Source organism: Oryctolagus cuniculus, chromosome 15 (genome assembly GCF_051225735.1).
Source record: "Oryctolagus cuniculus isolate XC-2025 breed Fujian yellow rabbit chromosome 15, ASM5122573v1, whole genome shotgun sequence".
Classification (NCBI taxonomy): domain Eukaryota; kingdom Metazoa; phylum Chordata; class Mammalia; order Lagomorpha; family Leporidae; genus Oryctolagus; species Oryctolagus cuniculus.
Window position 1 is genome coordinate 1,382,337 of NC_142881.1, and position 21,986 is coordinate 1,404,322.

Genomic DNA, 21,986 nt, shown 5'->3' on the forward strand with positions numbered 1-21,986 from the left:
ACGGTCTGTGAGGAGGACCACACGGGGGCACGGTCTGTGAGGAGGACCACACGGGGGGGTATGATATGGGAGGAAGACCATATGGGAGGGGCATGGTCTGTGAGGAGGACCACACGGGGGGGTACGGTCTGTGAGGAGGACCATACGGGGGTGGGCACGGTCTGTGAGGAGGACCACACGGGGGCACGGTCTGTGAGGAGGAGGACCACACAGGGGGGCACGGTCTGGGAGGAGGACCACACGGGGGGGCACTGTCTGTGAGGAGGACCACACGGGGGGGTATGGTCTGGGAGGAGGAGGACCACACGGGGGGGAGAGCACGGCTGTTGCCCGCCCGAGCTCAGTGGGGGAGGGCAGGGCCGGCTTTTCCAGGGACAGCGTGCAGCAGCTCTATCCTGAGCTTGCCTGGGGAGGGGCCTAGAGAGGACGCCCCAGGGAGAAGAGGGGACCTGACTCCTCCCTGCAGGGAGTGGAGCGCTGGGGGCAGGTGCGGCCAAGGCTGGCTTTCCAAGCAGCCCTGCTGGTTAATGGGCCAGAAACTCCATTCCAGTTGCTGCAGAGCTGGCCCACGTGTCCAGTGGCCTGGAGGACCCGCAGAAGAGCCTTCGTGTGGGTCTTCCCAGACCCTGGTGTGCATCCACCAGACCCGGGTGTGTGTCTACCAGGCCCTGGTGTGCATCCACCAGACCCCAGTGTGCGTCTACCAGGCCCTGGGTACGCGTCCACCAGACCCCGGTGTGCGTCTACCAGGCCCTGGGTGTGCGTCTACCAGGCCCTGGGTGTGCGTCCACCAGACCCGGGTGTGCGTCCACCAGACCCCGGTGTGTGTCCACCAGACCCGGGTGTGTGTCCACCAGACCCGGGTGTGCATCCACCAGACCCCGGGTGTGTGTCCACCAGACCCCAGTGTGCGTCTACCAGGCCCTGGGTGTGCGTCCACCAGACCCTGGTGTGCGTCCACCAGACCCTGGGTGTGCGTCCACCAGACCCGGGTGTGCGTCTACCAGGCCCCGGGTGTGCGTCCACCAGACCTGGGTGTGCGTCCACCAGACCCCGGTGTGCGTCTACCAGGCCCTGGGTGTATATCCACTAGACCCCGGTGTGTGTCCACCAGACCCCGGTGTGTGTCCACCAGACCCCGGTGTGCGTCCACCAGACCCCGGTGTGCGTCCACCAGGTGGGCTGCTTGATGTTGCTCAGGCCTTTAGAAGAAGTAGGCATTGAGAGTGCAGTGGCAGAGCAGCCCGTGTCCTGGGAGGCGTCCGCTGGAGCACAGCCGTGCTGGGCCCCCCTCCAGGCTTTGGGGAAGCGCAGCTGCCCGTCTCACAAGGGTGACAAGGGCCGGCCTCTCTGCGCTGGGGGCAGAGGAGTGACGGGTGCTCGGCTTTGGTGCCAGCCCAGATGGGGCTGTGCAGCCTGGCTGTACAAATCAAGGCCGTGAGCGCAGCGCACACCCAGCGTCGCAAGCCGGTGTTCACTAAAGGTTATGTTTGCCTTAAACTAATTAAAGCCATTTGTATCAAATGACTGGAGTGACTTCCCTTTTGAAAATAAAGGGAAAAAAAACGGAAAGAAGTTGTCTTTAAAAAAAAAAAAACTGAGTTAATTTCATCAACTGAGTCGAGAGCTGCACTATCAATTTTATTACATTGAAATGTGAGAATAAATCAGTGAGGTGAAGACGGAATCTTCATCTAGATCAGTCTGCACACATCAGAGCTGGCTCAACGTGAGCTCTTTGGAGAACGGCCCACGAGTGCCAGAGCAGTGCGTGTAGACGTCGGAGGCCACCCTCCCCGGGGTGCAGGGGGCGTGTGCAGAGGGCCACGTGCAGGGGGTGTGTGCAGGGGTGTGTGCAGGGGGTGTGTGCAGAGGGCCACGTGCAGGGGGGCATTGCAGGGGGCGTGTGCAGAGGGCCATGTGCAGGGGGGCGTTGCAGGGGGCTTGTGCAGAGGGCCATGTGCAGGGGGCGTGTGCAGGATGGTGTGTGCAGAGGGCCACATGCAGGGGGTGTGTGCAGGGGGATGTATGCAGGGGGGTGTGTGCAGAGGACCACATGTGGGGGGGCGTGTGCAGAGGGCCACATGCAGGGGGTGTGTGCAGGATGGTGTGTGCAGAGGGCCACATGCAGGGGGTGTGTGCAAGGGTGTGTGTCCACAGTGTCGTTTGCATGGGGTGTGTGTGTGTGCAGAGGGCCATGTACAGGGGGCGTGTGCAGGGGTCTGTGTGCAGGGGGATGTATGCAGGGGGTGTGTGCAGAGGACCACATGCGGGGGGGCGTGTGCAGGGGGACAGGTGCAGGGTCCGTGTGCCGAGGGCTGTGTGCAGGGTCCGTGTGCCGAGGGCTGTGTGCACTGCTCCTGGAGTCACCTCTGGTTCAGTCCTGTGGAGGTCCCGGCAACCCGAGTGCCCTTTTGTAATTTGCTGGCATCTGCTCACCGGCGTCACGCAAACGGGCCAGACTGGGATGAATGTGCATGAATCATGGTTTGTGTCTGAGAGGACGCTCTAGCAGATGTTCCTTCCCATTAAGCTGCACACACACTACGTCCTGCTGGAGCTGGGTCCCGAGCTAGGAGCAGAGGCTGCACAGACACCGGGCGTCTCGCACCCTTTTCGCGGATGGCCCTCGGCATGTGCTCTCCTCTCGTCCCCGCGATGACAGCGCGTGACGCCCTTCTGCCAGAGGCCGGAGCCGTTCTCCAGGACTGGCTCTGTGCCCTCACGCAGGACCTGTCAAGGGGCCTGGGTGCTCAGTGCGCACACACGCTGCTGGGTGGTGGTGGTGCAGCCCGGGCTGTGCTCAGGCACGGAGGGTGATGCGGCTTTGGGAGTCTTTCCCCGGGACACTTGGCCCAGGGGAGCTGAATGTACACGTGGGGCGGCGGGGACAGACACCCGCTCTGGCGCTGACGCAGGGCTGACGTGGGTCTCCCCGGGGATCCCGAGTGGCAGAGGAGGCTGGCTCGGATGGAGTCGGGAGTCTGTTTCCAGGGCCGCCAGGACCCATTCCCTGAGCACCTGCCACGGGCCAGCGTTCAGCGTCTCCGTGTGTGGCCAGAATCTGCCCCGCGGCATTGCCTCCCTTTTCTGCAGATGGAGACCCTGAGACTTGGCGCAGGCAGCTGGCTGTCCCACAGTTCACAGCTAGAGCGTGACCACACCGGGCACGGGCCCTGCCCAGACTCCGAACCACAGCCTCTGCACAGAGCCGACAGCTGCCTGGGCTCTGGGCTGGCGGCGGCTGCTGCCTCAGCCCCACCTGGTCCCTGGGGCTTCCGCCCCGTCCAGCCCCTGCCAGCCTCGGTGCCCCTTCCACTGTGACTCCCCTGGGGTGCGCCCGGCCCTGGCAGAGAACAGGAGGGGGATCTGAGCACCAGGGTCCAGGCGGGCAGAGTGGCAGCCGTGCCCACCCCTGCTGCAAGGATGCGCCCCTGTGGGGCTCCGCCCACAGCAGACCCGCAGGCCCAGGAGGCGGCCTCCCGCCAGGTGACAGACGCCGCCCACAGCTGCACCGTCCCCTCTTACACTCTGCTCGCTGTGTCCTGAAGCCCTCTTCCACAAAGCGCTTCCATCTGATGAAATTTAATGCTGTGATTTAGGATGGAAACACATTGAGCCATGCGTTGCTCCTCCACATCAGATGTAACCGAAGGCTTTCTAATAGGCGCTAGGAGGAGAGTTTAACGTGTGAAGTCGCGACTAATGATGACATAGCTAGTGTTGTCACCACTGGAGCACTTGGTTTTAACACTGCCCGGGTCCACTGGCTTAGGTGTGGGCCCTCGTGTGGTCCCCCGGCTTCTCCGAGTTAACAGCCACAGGGCACAGTGACCTTCCAGAAGACCAGGGTGATGGTAACACGTGACGTTCCTGCTGTGTTTGTAAAGCTGTATCGTGCTCCGTCCGTGAGTGTACAAGTCAGTGTGTCTCCTACAGGCTGGGTGTGTGTGTCCTGTGTGGGTGTCCTACACAATACACTGCACACAGTGTCGTGTGCAGGGAAGGGATGTGTCCATCTCCTGTGTCATCCTGGGTGGACTACATTGTGTACAGTGATGGTGTGATGTGGACACGTCAGCGTGTGTCCATCTCCTGTATCACACTGGGTGTACAGTGTCGTGTGTGGTGTGATGTGGACACGTCAGCGTGTGTCTATCTACTGTGTCACACTGTGCGTACAGTGTCGTGTGTGGTGTGATGTGCACACGTCAGCGTGTGTCCATCTCCTGTATGACACTGGGTGTACTGCGTTGTGTGTAGTGATGGTGTGATGTGGACACGTCAGCGTGTGTCCATCTCCTGTATCACACTGTGTGTACAGTGTCGTGTGTAGTGGTGGTGTGATGTGCACACATCAGCGTGTGTCCATCTCCTGTATGACACTGGGTGTACTGTGTTGTGTGTAGTGATGGTGTGATGTGGACACGTCAGCATGTGTCCATCTCCTGTATCACACTGGGTGTACAGTGTCGTGTGTAGTGATGGTGTGATGTGCACACGTCAGCGTGTGTCCATCTCCTGTATGACACTGGGTGTACTGCGTTGTGTGTAGTGATGGTGTGATGTGGACACGTCAGCGTGTGTCCATCTCCTGTGTCACACTGGGTGTACAGTGTCATGTGTGGCGTGATGTGGACACGTCAGCGTGTGTCCATCTCCTGTGTCACACTGGGTGTACAGTGTCGTATGTAGCTATGGTGCGATGTGGACATGTCAGCGTGTGTCTATCTACTGTGTCACACTGTGCGTACAGTGTCGTGTCCAGCGTTAGTGTCAATGTGAACAACTGCATGTCAGTGTCCTCACTGGTTTTAGCTCTCTCTTCCCTGTGTGCCCGAGGGTGGCTGGTGTTGAGCTGGCCCTGAGCTGCCCGCTCCCCTCTCTGTCTCCGTCCCGCCCCTGAGCCCAGTCTCAGCTGCCTCGGCTCTGGGACTTTGCACCTGCCCCCACCCCCTGCTGTCTGGTGCCCTCTGCACCGCCCACTTTACCCCACCACTACTTTTCCCTGTGGCCTCAGTTGAATGACTATTTCCGCGGCGTCTCCACGTGTCCCGAGTACGGCTCACTTGCAGGGCTAGTTGGGCACTAACTGCCCACTGCCAGAAGCCTGCACCTTCAGCTTTCTCTGATCTGCCCAGCCTGTGCCACGCCTGGAGCAGGGCGACGCTCGGCACTCAGTACTGACCGGGAACGGGGACGGCGCCGAGCCCTGTGTCCTGGGCAGGCTGCAGACTTCCTGTGGTCAGCACTCCGTGGGCCAGACCAGAGGCAGCTGCTGAGCAGGCAAGCACACGAGGCCTGCACCTCACGGGGTGGCCGTCCTGTGGACAGTGCATCAGCATTCCTGATGCTGTGAGGCAGACGTGGGCCAGGTGCTGTCGTCCACTGTAGGGCGGAGACCACGAGGTGGCAGCAGATGCTGGGGCCCCACATCAGCCCTCTGGGGTGGCCGGCTTGGCAGGAAGGATGAACTGCTGGGCCTCCCCAGCTGCCACCTAAACGGGGCCGAGGCTGCCCCTGGCCCCGAGGGAGGGGTGTGCTTCCCAGGCCACCCCTGTGCCTCATGGCCCCCGCCTCTGCTTGGTGCTTCTGGGCCAGAGAGAAGTTGACGGCTGCTGACACAGTGCAGGTGCTGGTGCGTCCATGTCTGTGACTCACACGGTTCTTCTTTTCCCCAAGATCTGGTCTGTTCCTCGGCCCGGGATGGGAACAGCCACTCACAGGTGCACACCGTGCCCAGGTGTCCCATGGGACAGCAGCCGGGCTGCCCGTGTCAGGCACTCTGGGGGTGAGGACAGCTCACCCTGCCTGTTCTCGGGCCCTGGGCATGTGCTGCCACCTTGGGGCAAGCCTGCCAAGCCCCGAGATGACCTGAACACAGTGAGAGCCCCCTGCGGTCAGCAGAGGTCACGGCCAGGCCAGGCCGGGGTGGCAGAACTCTGGAAGATCAGCCGAGTGCCTGATGAGCTCTGAGTCTGGCCAAGACACGTGGCTCAGTTAGCGTCACTCTGTTTTCTCGTTCAACACTTCTGGGGCTCGTTGGAGTGTGCAGGGGAACCTGTCTGCCCCAGGAGCTTGACAAGGGGGTGGAAGCCCTGCGCGGGAGCCCTGGGGGAGCCAGGTCCCTGGGGCAGGCCTGGTGGTCCCTGGAGTCCCGCAGAGGTGACCAGGTCTGCAGCAGGTGTTGGGGAGACCACAGGTCCCCTCTTCCCAGGCCCGGAGGCAGCTTTTCCTCCTTGTGCAGCGAGACCCAAACAGGGCCGCTCACGGCTGCCCAATCGTTGCAGTCAGAGCTCAGCTGACGGCACAGGAGCTGTCCCCACCCAAACCCACCTCGCCTTTCCCCAGGGCCCTTCAAGGTCCCCTCGCCCCTCGCCCCTCGCCCCATGGCCCAGGCCGACCCCGCAGAGCTCCCTGGAGAGTAAGACACCAGCCTGCTCTGTGCCCCTGGAGAGACCCCGGCTGGGAGGGGTCCTCAGGGGCTAGAAGGCAGATTCCCTGTGTCGGAGCCCCTGTGCAGTGCGAGGGGTGGGTCCATCAGACTCCCAGAGGCCCCGCCCCCCGCCCAGGCCTCAGCCCTGTGGCAACAGCAGCCGAAGGCTCCCGGAAGGGCCGGGAGCTTGGGAAAGACTCAGGACCAAAGGAGGCAGGAGGTTTGGTAACTGCCCACAGCCAGGGCCCGCTTCAGGGACAAGTGGGGCGGACCTAAGCCGGGGCCCACGGAGGGGCTCAGGGGCTGGCTGGCTGCTGTCGTGGACGTGGGCCACAGAGGCTGACGTGGATGCCACTCGCTCAGGCTTGGGCGGACGTGGGCTGGTGTTGACAGTGTTAGGGTCCACAGACTCCCCTTCAACCTCCAATCGGACACTGGCTGCAGCGCCCGCTGCTGGGGGCCTGCCTGGAATTGGGGTCACCTGCAGCCACGGGCAGTGCAGGATGTGGGCGTCCCACTGGGGCGTCCCGCTGGCCATGGTAAGGGGCGGGCGGGCCCCGGGGAGGTGAGAAGGGGAGGAGCCGTGAAGACCGTGCACGTCGTGAGGGTTTGGGGACAGACAGCTTGTCCTCGAGGTCACCTTCAGACAAAGTAGTGCTGACGTGCGGCACCGCGCGGCGGCTCTCTCCCGTTCTCCTCCCACACGTGCGGCCGAGCGCATCCGTGTTGATGCCGGGCGTCGTTTCTCCTCCGTCTTCCGTGACGGCTCAGACGTCGTCTCTGCACGGTTTTCCTTGTGCCTCTCAGGCTGCATGTTCACATGTGTGCACATGTGTGTGTTGTGTGCACAGTGTGTGTGCACATGTGTGTGGTGTGCACAGTGTCTCTGTGTGTGTAAATGTATGCTGTGTGCAGTGTGTGTACATATGTGTATTGTGTGCACAGTATCTCTGTGTACATGTGTGTGTTGTGTACCCACGTCTGTGTGTGTGTGCATTGTGTGCCCATGTCTGTGTGCATGCATGTGTGTGTTGTGTGCACATTATCTGTGTGCACAGTTTGTGTGTTGTGTGTACAGTGTCTCTGTGTGTGCATGTGTGTGCTGTGTGCACAGTGTGTGTACATTTATGTATTATGTGCACAGTATCTCTATGTACATGTGTGTGTGGTGTGCCCATGTCTGTGTGTATTGTGTGCTGTGTGTGTGTACACATGTGTATTGTGTGCACAGTGTCTCTGTGTGCACATGTATGTTGTGTGCCCATGTCTGTGTCTGTGTGTGTGTGTACACAACATCCACCACCCACATGGATGGGCACCAGGCGTGTGGTGCCGGCTCGGGGACAGGAATGGCAGCGGCGAGCCTGACTGTGACTTTCTTGACAAGCAGTCTAGGGAAGGGGCACTGCCTGCTCAGGGCTGGGTGAGGGCACTTGGTGCGGGGCTGGGGGCTGGCATGTCCCCTCCTGCAGCAGCTGCCTGGGGGCTGGGTGAGGGCACGTGGCGCGGGGCTGGGGGCTGGGTGAGGGCACGTGGCGCGGGGCTGGGGGCTGGGTGAGGGCACGTGGCGCGGGGCTGGGGGCTGGGTGAGGGCACGTGGCGCGGGGCTGGGGGCTGGGGGCTGGGTGAGGGCACGTGGCATGGGGCTGGGGGTGGCGCGTCCCCTCGGCAGCAGCTGCCTGGGGAGGTGGGCGTCGCTCCGATAAAGTGGCCGGCACTGTGGGACTGTGCTCTCTGAAGAGTTCCACCTGAATCTGAGGAAGTACTGCAGATCCTAGTGTGAAGTTTGCATAAATCTCTCTCCCTCTTCTCCTACCTCCTACCCCCCATCTCTCTCTCTCTCTTCCATCAACCTTTCTGTCTGTAGCTACCCCCATCTCCAGGTTGCAGAGGAGGAGTCAGGTTATGGGGGGAGGAGCTGGGGTGCAGGGGAGGAGCCAGGCAGGGGGAGGAGCCCGGCTGGGGGGAGGGGTGCCCTTGCGGTACCCTGATCCTTCCTGCCGGAGGAAGTGAGCTCCTGTCTGGGTGTTTTACAGCCCTTGCTCCTGTGAGGGGAAATCCAGGAGGTTAGAAGTGGGTAGAAAATCAATTCTCTGCAGCTTGTCAACTCTGTGAAATCGCTGCCTGTGGAAAATGTCGGAGGGCCCGGGCGTGATTTGCCGTTTATATGGAAATAATCTCCCGTAGAGGGAGTTGAAGGAGGTGCGCGCAGATCTCATTTGCCAGCTTGCTGGGCAAGGCGGGGGCAGGGCGGCCAGGGAGAGCCCCAGCCCGGGGAGCCCTCGCTGGCCCGGGCCATCCCCCTCACTCAGAGATCTGCCGTCCTCCCCGGTCAGGGCGCGGGCGATCCCGCAGGAGACCACCGACAGGTGAGGAGGAGCTGGCCGCCGCGTGCCGCTGCAGTTTTGGCCTGCGTGGCTGGCCCGCGGCTGTGGCTCCTGCACAGGTGCACGGAGAGGTGGCAGGTGCAGGCTCTGGTCCCAGGGTCCTGTACGTGGGCAGTGCCACAGTGCTGTCTTGCTGCCCTCTCAGACTTGTGCCTGTATGTTCCCAGCTGGGCCAGCAGCTCTGGGGGGGACAGACAGGGACAGGGCTGGGCCTCAGCTCCCCAGCCCCTGGTATCCAGGCTGCTCCTGCAGCAGGACAAAGTGCAGCCCTGGGGACCTGGCCTGGGCCTGGCGCCTCTGCCCCCTTCCGTGTCCTGAGCTGCTTGGGAGGGGCCCAAGGGCAGCAGCTGCTCCAGCCCTGTCTGCAGTCTTCTCACAGCAGGGTTCTGCCGTGTGACACTAGCCCGAGGCCAGCTTGTCCCTCCCTCTCTGTGGCCGTCCTCTGTGGGCTGCAGCCGAGCCTTCCCAGCACGGGGAACCCCTGGGCCCTCTCCTTTTGTGGGTTTGTATTCATCCAGAACTCATTGTCTCCCCGCCTCCCTGGTTGCTCAGGAGCCAGCAGCTCAATTTTCCACGCAGCCGGCGTGAGCACAGAGCCCAGGCACCGTCCAAGGACGGACGTGTCTCCCTGATGTTTCGGTCCCTGCTGAGGAGGCGGGCTCGGCAGCCAGCGCGCTCACCACGCCGCGCGGAGCTGTGCACAATGGGCCCCGCGTGTCGTTTGTACGATCTTAAGCATAAAGAGCCTTTTCCCTATTTTATTCCCAAGTTTTTCAAAGGAGTTCAGTGCTGCTGACATGGGCGAGTGTCCCCAGCCTCCTTTCTGGTGGCATTCATGACCTGGGACAGCGCTCACTGTGTGGACTTCGCCCAGGTGTGGCGTGAGGTGGTGGTGCCTCCTCGGCCTGAGCCCCCTGGGCTGGGATTTTGGGGTGCCTGCGGGGACAGGATCAAGATGCTGCTCACTGGTTTTACACACTCTGCCCCGGGAGGTAGGAGTGCTCACGCATGGAAGCAGACGGGGGCAAACAGTGGGCGGGACCCCAGACCCCAGACTGGCTCCACCACTCCTGTATCTGGGACCTGCCTGGGTGTCCTCCCAGGGCCACAGGTCACTGGGCAGAGATGTGGAGGTGCAGAGGTGCGGAGGTGAGGAGGGTGCGGAGGTGAGGTGAGGAGGGTGCAGAGATGGGGAGGTGCAGAGGTGCGGAGGTGAGGAGGGTGCAGAGGTACAGAGGTGAGGAAGTGCAGAGATGCGGAGGTGTGGAGGTGAGGAGGTGCAGAGGTGAGGAGGTGCAGAGATGAGGAGGTGAGGAGGTGCAGAGGTGAGGAGGTGCAGAGGTGCGGAGGTGAGGAGGTGCAGAGGTGCGGAGGTGTGGAGGTGAGGAAGATGCAGAGGTGAGGAGGTGCGGAGGTGCGGAGTTGGGGAGGTGCAGAGATGAGGAGGTGAGGAGTTGCAGAGGTGAGGAGGTACAGAGGTGTGGAGGTGCAGAGGTGCGGAGGTGAGGAGGTGAGGAGGTGCAGAGGTGAGGAGGTGCAAAGATGAGGAGGTGCAGAGGTGCGGAGGTGAGGAGGTGAGGAGGTGCGGAGGTGAGGAGGGTGCAGAGGTACAGAGGTGAGGAAGTGCAGAGATGAGGAGGTGCAGAGATGGGGAGGTGCAGAGATGAGGAGGTGCGGAGGTGCAGAGGTGTGGAGGTGAGGAAGATGCAGAGGTGTGGAGGTGCGGAGGTGCGGAGGTGTGGAGGTGCAGAGGTGCAGAGGTGTGGAGGTGAGGAGGTGCAGAGGTGAGGAGGTGAGGAGGTGCAGAGGTGAGGAGGTGCAGAGATGAGGAGGTGCAGAGGTGTGGAGGTGAGGAGGTGAGGAGGTGCAGAGGTGAGGAGGTGCAGAGATGAGGAGGTGCAGAGGTGCGGAGGTGAGGAGGTGCAGAGATGAGGAGGTGAGGAGGTGCAGAGGTGCGGAGGTGAGGAGGCGAGGAGGTGCAGAGGTGAGGAGGTGAGGAGGTGTAGAGGTGAGGAGGTGCAGAGGTGAGGAGGTGCGGAGATGAGCATTTCTAGGTTTCTTTCCAGCGAGCTGTGTGCTGGGGCCGGTGTGGGTGGGGCTTGGTGTTGTGGATGCTCTTTTTTTTTTTTTCCAGATTTATTTATTTGAAAGGCAGAGTTGCAGAGCCAGAGAGAGACCTTCCACCTGCTCATTCACTCCCCAAATGGCCGCATCTGCTGGGACTGGGCCAGGCCTAAGCCAGGAGCCAGGAGCTTCATCCAGGTCTCCCACATGGCTGTCAGGAGCCCAAGCACTTGGGCCGTCTTCCGCTGCTTTCTCAGCCATAAGCAGGGAGCTGGATTGGAAGTGGAGCATCCAGGACTCAAACCAGCGCCCGTGTGGGATGACGGGGCTGCAGGCGACGGCCTTATCCACTGCGCCACGGCGCCGGCCCTAGTGTAGATGTTCCTTGCAGACCCTTCCCAGCTCACAACAATGTGGGAGCTCAAGTCGCTCCCTCCCCCCACACGGGTGCCCCTGCATGGCAGGGAGGCCCAGCCTCACGGGCGCCACCCAGCCTCACGGGTGCCACCCAGCATCATGGGCACCACCCAGCCTCAGGGTGCCCCTGCGTGGCAGGGAGGCCCAGCCTCACGGGTGCCACCCAGCCTCAGGGTGCCCCTGCGTGGCAGGGAGGCCCAGCCTCACGGGCGCCACCCAGCCTCAGCCCCGGCTCTTCAGAAGGGGTTCAGAAGGGACTGCTCCCAGGAGCAGCCCAGCCGCGGAGGAGGGTGGATTCCCGTCTGCCCATCTCACTTCCTGGGTTGGCCCCTCCCCACGGGAAGGCGGGCGGCCCCCAGGCCCTCCAGGGTTGTTGTGGGGTCTGAGTGTCTCCAGTGTTCACTGCAGACGCTGCCTGGTACCTAGTGGACTTCACATCCCAGAGCAGGAGGAGACACACAGGTCCGTCCACTTCCTGGGTGGGAAGACCCAGGCCAAGGGACTGTTGTGCCTGAGCGAGTGCGGAGGGGACCACGCCCTGGTAAACTCTGGGGTCCGCCATTGCCGGGGTGGAGAGCGGCTGGCGCCCTGGAGAACGCTCGACCCCAAAGCTCAAAGCAACAGGGTTTATAAAGGCGAAAACCACGGGAAGGGACGGGAATACGTGGTGCCTGGGGTCAAGCTGACCCACGTCCTGTGTGAAACTACCAGGAATTACAGTCCTGATAATACCAGTTACAGTCCTGATAATCGTCCAGCTGCCGACCTCAGCTGCCTGGACCACAGACAAGTCGCAATGTTAACACTGGTCTGGGGCAGCCCGCCTGTCTGAAGCTTGGGCGACCACGAAGGGAAGCTGTTTTTCCGAGCAGGGTGTGGCTGTGACGCTGCCGTCTGATTGTCACACCAGGTCACGGCGCGGGTGAATCTCGGGTGCTCTGAAGTGGAGTCCTGCTGCCAGGGTGCCCCAGGACCTCGGCATCACCCAAGCCACAGGGACGTGTCCACTTCCAGGTCACTTCTGGAACCACGGGTGTGCTTTTCGTGTTTCCTGATCGGTTGACAGCTTCGACTTGCTCACCGTCGCCTCTCGCTGTAGTGATTCTGACGCTCCTCATCCCACGTGCAGGCGGTGGGCGCTGCCGTCTTCTGTGTGTAGCAGGCCTGGGTGAGGAGCGGCCTCTGGGCAGGTGGACGTGCACTGGCGGCTGTGGCTCGGACCCTCCCCATGCCCCTTGGGGAGCCCAGGAGGACCCTGGCTGACTGCACAGGCGCTCAGAGCTCAGCCTGCCGAGGGCTGGGGCCTCCCTCTTCTCGCTCTTCTAGCCGCCGCTTTCCAAGGGGGCAAGCGAGGACTGCTGTGGGCCCCGGGGGAGTCCTGGGCCCCTTGCAGGGCAGCACCCTCTGGGGGCTCCCAATACCTCCCTCTCGCATCCCAACAAAGCAGGAGAGACCGCGGCCCGACCGTCTCCCTGTCGCTCGGCGCTGTGGCAGGAGGCCCCTGGGAGCTCCTCTGTGTCCAGCCGCAGAGCCCGGAGCATTCAGGACCCTCTGCAAGGAGCAGACGCATCGCCCACTCCCCGGAGTGCCTCCGCGCCCACAGCCGCGCCGCTTGTTGATTTTCCTCCGTAAACGAGTCCCTCGTGCGGCGCCGGGAGCAGTTAGGACGTTGTCGTCAGGGTGTGTGGGCAGGCCCAGGGCACAGAGTGCGGGCGTGTCTGAGCGGCCTGCAGAGAACCCTGGAGCCAGTGCTCCCGTGGGCCAGCTGTGGGGGAGGCGCTGCTCCGGGCGGCGGCAGAGTCCCTGACTTGCAGAGTTAAGCGGGGCAGGGCGCGCCGGGTTGTCACAGGTGATCCGGGCATCATGTCCTTCCCAGGGACTTGCAAACCGTTGCCAAACCCTCTACTCCAAGAAGCCCTCAGGAGGAGCAGAGTAGACCCGTGTGTCCCCAGATCTGATGTTTAGACATCGGCCGTCAGCAGCGTAGGGAGGGTTTTGAGGTGCTTCCCCTGGGGAGCGGGCAGCGACCCAGCGGCTCTGCTCTCCGCTGAGAGGAGTGCCGGGCCCGGCGGGCTTTCTCTTCCTGATGCCTGTTGTGCACCTGCTCTTAGAGGGTCTCAGCCCACGTGTCAGGGGCGATGAGTGCCCTGTGCTGTATTGGCGCCATGGTGTGGACTGTGGGCCTCTCCTCTGTCTGCTGACAGCGCCAGGCTGCTCCCTGGGGCTTTCTCTTTGCCCCACTTTGGATGAAATCCCACCCAGAGGGCATCCGGCTCGTGCTTAGATGCCACTCGCTCATGTCCAGTCACAGGGTCTCCGTGCCGCCGTCAGTGCCTGCCATCCAAGTAACCGCTGGAAGAGCCTGGCGTCTCTGTGGCGGAACCCTGGGGCACCTGGACACCCGGACTCCTGCTTTGGGCTGGGTACCGGGGTGCAGGGGAAGGGAGGGCTCAGCCCTGTTGTCCTGCTCCCCCGTGGGTGGGCTGCCTCTGCTGCCCGCAGGGTGGAGGCCGGGAACGGGGTCTGAGGACCTGGCTGGCCTGCCGCGGGGCTCCCGCGCTCTCTGCAATGGAGGTGCAGTGTCCAGCCAGCCTGATTCAGAGGTGGCTGTGGAGTTAGAGATGAGGGCAGGACTGTCCCACGTGGAACCAGAGCAGGTGTCCTGAGGTCTAGTGACCTCGACGGGGACTGAGCGTGGGGAGCGATTCTGCGGAGTTCCGGAGTCGTCACACTGTCCAGTGACTGCTCACCACCCGGAGTGGCGCAGCATCTTCCCATGGCCGGAATCTTCTTGGCTCGGGCTTGGTTCCTGGGTTCGGTGGGAAGCTGACAGGTCCTTCCCCAGAGCCAGTCTGCACCTGTGGCTCTCCGTGGGGTCGTGGTCAGCTCGGGCCAGTCTCTGCGTGCAGGAGACCTTGGCTCAGGCCTACACACACTTGCAGAGGCAGGACCTGTGCTCTGATTGTCCACAGCCCGTGCCGAGGGCGGCTGCCCTGTTAACAGCCAGGGAGCTGTTTGCCCGCTGGGCACTCTGCAGGCCAGGGCAGAGCAACGGCAGCGGACGAGGGCCTCCCTGCTGTACACGTTATGGAAGAGGACATCAAACCTGAGCTCTGTGTCTCCAGGATCTCCTGGTTTCCCCCTCTTCCCTGGCCACAGGGAACAACTGCTTGGCAAAGTGCCGTGCGGTCAGACCGTGGTTAACCTCGTGCCCACTTTGGGGGTAGCAGAGGGAACCGCAGGCTGAGCAGCCTGGAGTCCTCCTGCCCTGCAGGGTGGCGCAGGGCAGTGTGCGATGGCCACCAGCTCTGGACGCTGTCTCCCTGGTCTCGTGTCCTGTCGGAAGCGCTGTGTCCCGTCCGTCCACAGCCCGGCGGCCAGCGGCCAGCAGTGATTTCCGTGGCGGAGCTGGAATCCAGGGAGCCCCTGCTGGCTCAGAGCACTGTGGGCCCTGGGCACGTGAGAGCGGCCTGAGGCACAGCACCTCCCCCCAACCTGGACAGGGGCTGCCCATTGGCTGTGGGGGTTCTCACAGCCTCACCTGGCTACAGGGTCACCAGGGACCATCCACAGTCCCCATCACCCTTGTCAGGTGACAGCTAACCGGGGGCCTCTCCTTACAAGCCTGGGGAGACAGACGCTGGGCATGGCTGCTGGGAGATGGGTCCTGGACATTGAGGGGTGGGCAGAGGGCAGTGTTGGGAGGCAGCCCCCGCCGTGTGGCCCAGGCCGACCCTGCACGCCCACCTCAGCAAGAGAACGATGTGGCTCGACCTCCATCCACAGTCTCCCTGCGGAGCTCACAGCCGACCAGAATGGCCACGTCGCATTTGGGCTCCGATTGTTCCGTTTTCCCAGCCTGGTGTGCACGTGCAGTGCTAACCATGACTGCTCTGGTCCAACAGATAAAGGCCAAGAGCGCAGCCGCAGCCGGGCCGCCTGCCCCCCAGCTCTGATGCTGCACCCAGCGCCCGAGAGGAAGAGCCTGCCCACGGACAGCGACGAGAAGGTCGGTCTGGGAACCCCAGGGTGGGGGAGTGGGGGCCACGCTCCCCGGCCTGTTCCCATGTGGTGTCCGTGCAATGACGCCCCCGCTCTGCGGAGACTGCCGGCTGCAGGCCAGCAGCTCGGGAGCTCTGTGCGGGAGCGCGGCTGGGCCAGGCATCCCGAGAGCTCACCGGCAGGTGCCCCAGGGAGCGAGCATTTTCGGGACACACAGAGGACCACACAGCCCTACGTGGACGCTGCCTAGCAAGGCGTGGCTTGTGCTTGGGTTTCATCGCTGGGGAAACCCAGTGCGTTGCTTTCTCCTGGTCGGAGGCCTTTCTCCCTGCCATTTCCCGGGAGGCATCTTCAGGACACACCTGTCACAGCAGAGTCCTTGCTGGGAACAGCCCAAGGCCTTCCGTTTCCTGCCACGTTTGAAAATCACGAATCACATTTTGTCAGCTCTCGTCTGTCAGATCGGCTGGGGCTCTGGGCCAACTCGGCGCTGGTGGCCCTTCCAATCCTCTGCCGCTGTCCTTCTCTCTGCCACTGTCCCTGTCTCTGCCGCTGTCCCTGTCTCTGCCACTGTCCCCATCTCTGTCACTGTCCCTCTCTCTGTCACTGTCCCCATCTCTGTCACTGTCCCTCTCTCTGTCACTGTCCCCATCTCTGTCACTGTCCCTCTCTCTGTCACTGTCCCCATCTCTGTCACTGTCCCGCCCTCTGTTGCTGTCCCCGTCTCTGTCACTGTCCCCGTCTCTGTCACTGTCCCCGTCCTGCTGCTGTCCCCATCTCTGTGCCGCTGTCCCTGTCCCTGCCACTGTCCCTGTGAGTGCTCTGTCCCCCCTCCTAGTGTTCTCTGGGGACAGGGTCCCCATAGGCAGGCACCGTTGTCCCCACAGTCAGAGCTGCTGTGACGTGAGCGGCGACCCAAACGCTAGCGCGGAGACATCTTCTGCCTGGACGCATGGTTTTCCCATAAAGATGGACGCCTGTGCCGGAACTGCAGGACAGCTGTCCCAGGGCCGCGGGGCTCTTCAGGCCTCACTCAGCTTCAGGACTTCAGCACCAGGGGTCTCATGCCCTGGTTAGCCATTTTCTTTCTTTCTTTGTTAAAGATTTATTTGTTTGAAAGTCAGAGATATGCAGAGAGAGGTGAAGAAGAGAGAGAGGAGAGGCAGAGAGAGAGAGAGAGAGAGAGAGAGAAGTCTTCCATCCAATGGTTCACTCCATTGGCCACAATGGCTGGAGCTGCGCTGATCCGAAGCCAGGAGCCAGGAGCTTCTCCAGGTCTCCCATGTGGGTGCAGGGGCCCAAGCACTTGGCCATTCTCCACTGCTTTCCCAGGCCACAGCAGAGAGCTGGACTGGAAGAGGGGCAGCCAGGTCTCAAACTGCTGCCCATATGGATGCCGGCACTCAGACCAGGGTGTTGACCATTGCGCCACAGCACCGGGCCTGCTTAGCCATTTTCATCACCAGCAGGAAACCACAGCCTACGTATGACTCCTGCAGACAGCCAGGTGGTCGGCGTGGGGAAGCTGCATGCCCAAGATTCCAGAGTGGTCCCCCCACAGACCACACCTGCCCCTCACCTGGACCACCCACCCCTCCCCCACAGACCACACCTGCCCCTCACCTGGACCACCCACCCCTCCCCCACAGACCACACCTGCCCCTCACCTGGACCACCCACCCCATCCCCTCATGGACCACACCTGCCCCTCACCTGGACCACACACCCCATCCCCCACAGACCACACCTGCCCCTCACCTGGACCACCCACACCCTCCCCCACAGACCACACCTGCCCCTCACCTGGACCACCCACCCCCTCCCCCACAGACCACACCTGCCCCTCACCTGGACCACACACCCCTCCCCCACAGACCACACCTGCCCCTCACCTGGACCACACACCCCATCCCCCACAGACCACACCTGCCCCTCACCTGGACCACACACCCCCTCCCCCACAGACCACACCTGCCCCTCACCTGGACCACCCACCCCACCCTCTCACAGACCACACCTGCCCCTCACCCAGACCATAGCTCGTGTCGCCCGCCAGTCGAAGGCTCCTTGTTGTGTTCCTGTCGCTCAGTGAGCGTCATTGCCGAGGTCCCCCCAGCGTTCTGCCTGGTGTGGTAACATAAACTCGGTTTCTGTGCACATTTTTTGTGCCAAGCGTTTCTGAGTCCTCCCTGTGATGCTAATCATTTATCCTGACCTCATTTTCTCAGGGAAATCAAAGATGTTTTCTACTACCAGAAAATTCTTTTTGAAGATGTGGTTCTTCAGTTCTGAAATGCAAGGGCAGTTGTTTGAACCCCGTCCCTGTTCAGGGTGCTTATCTGTCGGGGTGAGGGGGCCGGGGCAGACGCCAGCGGGTGCAGGAGCCAGTGCTCGGCAGGTTCCTGGAGCCCCTGTGGTGTTTGAGCCACGCCTTTGCAGCCTTGCCTGTGCCAGGGCCGGGTGGGGACTTTCCCGGGGAAGGCTCCGCTCCCAGGCCCTCGTGGTGTGGGCCCAGCACCGCCGTCCAGTCTGGAGCACGTGGTCCAGGAGGGGCCGCTTCCTGTGTCTGCAGAACCCCCAGGCCCCGTCGGGCAGAGGGGCTTGTTTGGGGTTTGTCTCCCTCTTGTCCCTCAGAGACGCGTGGGTTCCTGCACCTGTTCCTCGGATGCAGGCTGCTGGGCTGCTGGATCCCCCGTACTCCTAGCCGCCCTGTCTGAGAAGTGGTGCTGGGCTGCGGGATCCCCGTCCTCCTAGCCGCCCTGTCTGAGAAGTGGGTCAGGCGATGGTAGCAGGTGCGGGCCCATGGACAGGTGGGCTGGGCCCTGGAGCACTGGACACCACATTTCTAGGGTAGCCTGGCCTCCGGAAGGACTCATTTGGCTGTGGTTGGTCAGGTGGTGAGGCATCTTCTCCCCAACGCTGTCTCCTAAACACAGGTGTGGATGACGTTGTAAAGGGTCAGGATGACCGGTTTTTCACTGATGGTCTCAGTGCAGAGCGGAGCTGCTGCTTCGGACAGTGCGTTGCTGTCTTGCAGTCTCTCCTGATTCTCCGAAAGAGAGCGTCATGCTCATCGCGTTGTTCCGAGTTTGCTGTCGAACCGTGGGCAGCGGGCAGCAGCGGTCGGCGTTCCTCATGCCGGGACTCCCGTGCTGTCTGCCGGATGGCTGCGCCGAGGCCGTGCTGCCTGGGGCTCCACTGCACAAGTCGGACGCTGTCTGCCCGTGACCGGACGGCGGGCCCTGCCTGTTGTCCATCAGCGGGTGCAGGCCCTGGGGCCCTGGGCTGTTCCCAGTGCTAACCTCAGATGGCCGCTCCTCTCCAGCGCAGAGCAATGACACAACCTTTGTTTGGTTTCCAATTACAGGGGAGAGTCCCCATTTTCCTGTAGGAGCTGTCACGTCCAGGTTCTGCCTTCCAGGAACCCGCCATCAGGACAGAATTCAGCCCCAGCTCAGGCCGGGGGAGGGGTGGCCTCCTGCGGGCCCAGCCCTTGGTTCCTGCTCACTCTCCCCTGCCCCGAGGGGAGCTGGACGTGCCAGGCTGGCTGCGCTTCGAGGGCCCCTGCCCCTGGACGTGGTGTTCTGATGGCAGGGGGGCCCTGGCCGCTGGCTCCGCCCTTGTCCAGAGGTGAACGCAAGAGCAGCAGAGCAGTGGGGTCGGGCGGGCGGGCTGGGGACGCGGAATGCAGCCGAGTGACGCGGGGCAAGGCGCCCGTCACCCTGAATTGTCACAGAGAAGACCCCACTGCGTTCACCTCTGGACCCCAGCCAGGGCTGTGTGCAGGGGCTTTCCTGGGTCTTCGCTGGGTCGCCCGTCATTGACAAGTGTTTAACAGCGGCCTCTCTCTCTCTCTCTCTCTGTCTCTGTCTCTCTGTCTCTCTCTCTCTGTCTCTGTCTCTGTCTCTCTCTCTCTCTCTCTCTCTCAGGGGCCTCCTTCCATCCTGGTGCAAGGAGAGGACAGCACGGCGAGAGGCACCAGACCTGTGGCCTCCACCCCGGTGCCCGGCTCCCCCTGGTAAGAAGCCTGAGTGTGCCTTGGCCCCGTGCTTGCCCGAGGCCCCCAGAGGGAAATGCAGGTCCCTGCCCGCGCTGCTTGAGAAGTGGCTCTGTGCCTCCCTCCCGGCAGGGGAGCTGCACCCTGGGTCACTTCCTGCGGAGGGAAGAGGCTTCCCAGGTGATGGGTGTCCTGCTCTGACGATGGAGTGAGGTTCCAGTCCTGCTCCCCGGCAGCCACGGCAGGGCCCAGCGAGTGCCCACGCCTCGCGTGCCTCACGCTTCAAAGGGTTTTCTCGCCGCTGCTGCCGGCAGACGCCAGGCCGAGTGGCTGTCAGTTGCAGCGCGCCCGGCTCTCCGTGGCCGCCCGCGAGGGTTCCGAGCTTCAGTTTGCCGAGCTCAGGAGTGCCCCCACCAGGGAGCCAGGCTCTGGTTTTCAAAAATGCCCTTTAATAATGGAGTCTTTGGAAGCAGAATAAAAGGTGGTTATAGTAAAACTGCTTCGCAGAACCCGGAGCTCTGAGTGTGGCGTGCGGCTGGGGGGGCGGCTCCTGCACGCGCTGCTGTGTCCTGTGCTGGCGCCTCGCCGCACCCTGCGCAGTGAGTGAGGGCGCCCCAGGGGCCGGGCCCTGCCTGGTGGCCTCCTCGGTGGGGTGAACCCACGCCCAGCCCGAGAGGCCCAGTCCCTTCCTTGTGCCGCTGGCCCGCCGTGGGGTGCTGCCCTCCCTACACCAGCTCTCTGCCCTGCGCGTCTGCGTTGTGGGGCTCGGTGCAGTGCCCCCTGCCACCTGGCTGCACTTCGGAGTGCCTCAGAACCCGCGGGCAGGGCTCAGCCCCTAAGACCACCGCCACTGGGGGTGCTAGCGGCCAGCGGGGTCCTCGGCCTCCTGCCCTTCTGCCCAGCTGAGCACAGGCGAGGCGACCCTGGACCTCCACGGCGGTGGTGATGGCTCCCAGAGCGACTCAGAGCTCAGGAAAGGGCTTTCCTGGCCCTGCGGCTTCAAGGTCAGGGATGAGCTGAGAGCCGCCCACTGAGCAGTGCAGCTGGGGCGGGGTGCCGAGCCCCTGGCCCGGCCAGGACCTGAGTGCACTGCCCGGGGCCACCTGGCCTCACCCCTCCGGGCCACCTGGCCTCACTCCTCCAGGCCACCTGGGTTTCCAGTGCTCAGGCTTTGTTGGCAAAGTCGTTGCCAAGTGATTGATTGATCACGTCTGGGCTGATAGTCCCCACCTGCCAATGTCCGATGTCCTGGCTGCACTCCTGGACCTGACCGGAAGCCCCGGGGTCACAGCCCTAGTGACACCCAGGTGGGCGCCAGGGCCCTTAGGAGTAACAAAGGACATGACCCCCCTTCCCCCCACCCGGTTCTAGGAGCTTCTGTGGCCAAACCTATTTTATTTGTAATAGTTTTTTTCATTTTTTTTTAAAAGATTTATTACTTTATTTTGGAAGTGTGACAGAGAGGTCTTCCATCCACTGGTTCGCTCCCCAGATGGCCACAATGGTCAGAGCTCAGCTGATCCAAAGCCAGGAGCCAGGAGCTTCTTCCAGGTCTCCTACGCAGGTGCAGGGGCCCAAGCACTTGGTCCATCTTCCACTGCTTTCCCAGGCCACAGCAGGGAGCTGGATGGGAAGTGGAGCAGCCGGGACGCAAACTGGCATCTATATGGATGCTGGTGTCGCAGGCAGGGGCTTTACCAGCTATGCTGTGATAGATTTAATTTTTTAAGTAATTAATTTATATTTTTGAGAGAGAGAGAGGGGCAGGGAACTCCCATCCACTGCTCACTCCCCAAATGCTCACAACATCTGGGACTGGGCCAGGCCAGGGCCAGCAGCCAGGAGCTCAGTCTGGTTCTCCGTGGGGGTGGCAGGGGCCCAGGCGCTTGAGCCACCAGGAACCCCGTGGAGCCTTCTGACTGGGAGAGCTGTGGCTTGGCTTCCCCAGGAATGTGTGTGACACAGAATGCTGACAGGGGCCCGGGGCCACACCGGTTCTGGGCCTTTGCCTGTGAGAGATAAGCCAGTGCGCAAGCCCCTGTCACCCCACGAGGTCAAGCCCCTGTCACCCGGCGAGGTCGAGCCCCTGTCACCCCGCGAGGTCAAGCCCCTGTCACCCGGCGAGGTCGAGCCGCTGTCACCCGGTGAGGTCGAGCCCCTGTCACCCTGTGAGGTCGAGCCCCTGTCACCCCGCGAGGTCGAGCCCCTGTCACCCCGCGAGGTTGAGCCCCTGTCACATGGCGAGGTTGAGCCCCTGCCACCCCGCGAGGTTGAGCCCCTGTCACCTGGCGAGGTCGAGCCGCTGTCACTCTGCGAGGTCGAGCCCCTGTCACCCGGCGAGGTCAAGCCCCTGTCACCCGGCGAGGTGGAGCCCCTGTCACCCGGCGAGGTTCAGCCCCTGTCACATGGTGAGGTCGAGCCCCTGTCACCCGGCGAGGTGGAGCCCCTGTCACCCGGCGAGGTTCAGCCCCTGTCACATGGTGAGGTCGAGCCCCTGTCACCCGGCGAGGTCGAGCCCCTGTCACCCGGCTGAAGTGGCCTCTTGACCGCCACCGGATTTCAGTGCCGAGGACCTCAGCCCTGTGGCCGCGGGTGCGGGGCAGGGAGGGTGGGGCGTGGAGCAGCTGGGATGGAAGAGCCCAGCCCAGGAGCCCAGAGAGGACTGTGAGTGGCAGCTGTGTTT

The 21,986-nt window shown here is 62.8% G+C and overlaps 1 protein-coding gene across 1 annotated transcript in view; it reads left to right on the forward strand.

Moving 5' to 3' along the window:
* Window positions 1-21,986, forward strand: part of TCERG1L (transcription elongation regulator 1 like) — a 160,188-nt gene that overhangs the window by 88,499 nt on the left and 49,703 nt on the right. Inside the window, exons 5-6 of the mRNA XM_070058271.2 lie at window positions 15,210-15,313; window positions 19,236-19,324. Of these exons, the coding sequence (XP_069914372.2) occupies window positions 15,210-15,313; window positions 19,236-19,324 (193 nt within the window). The remainder of the gene's footprint in view (window positions 1-15,209; window positions 15,314-19,235; window positions 19,325-21,986) is intronic.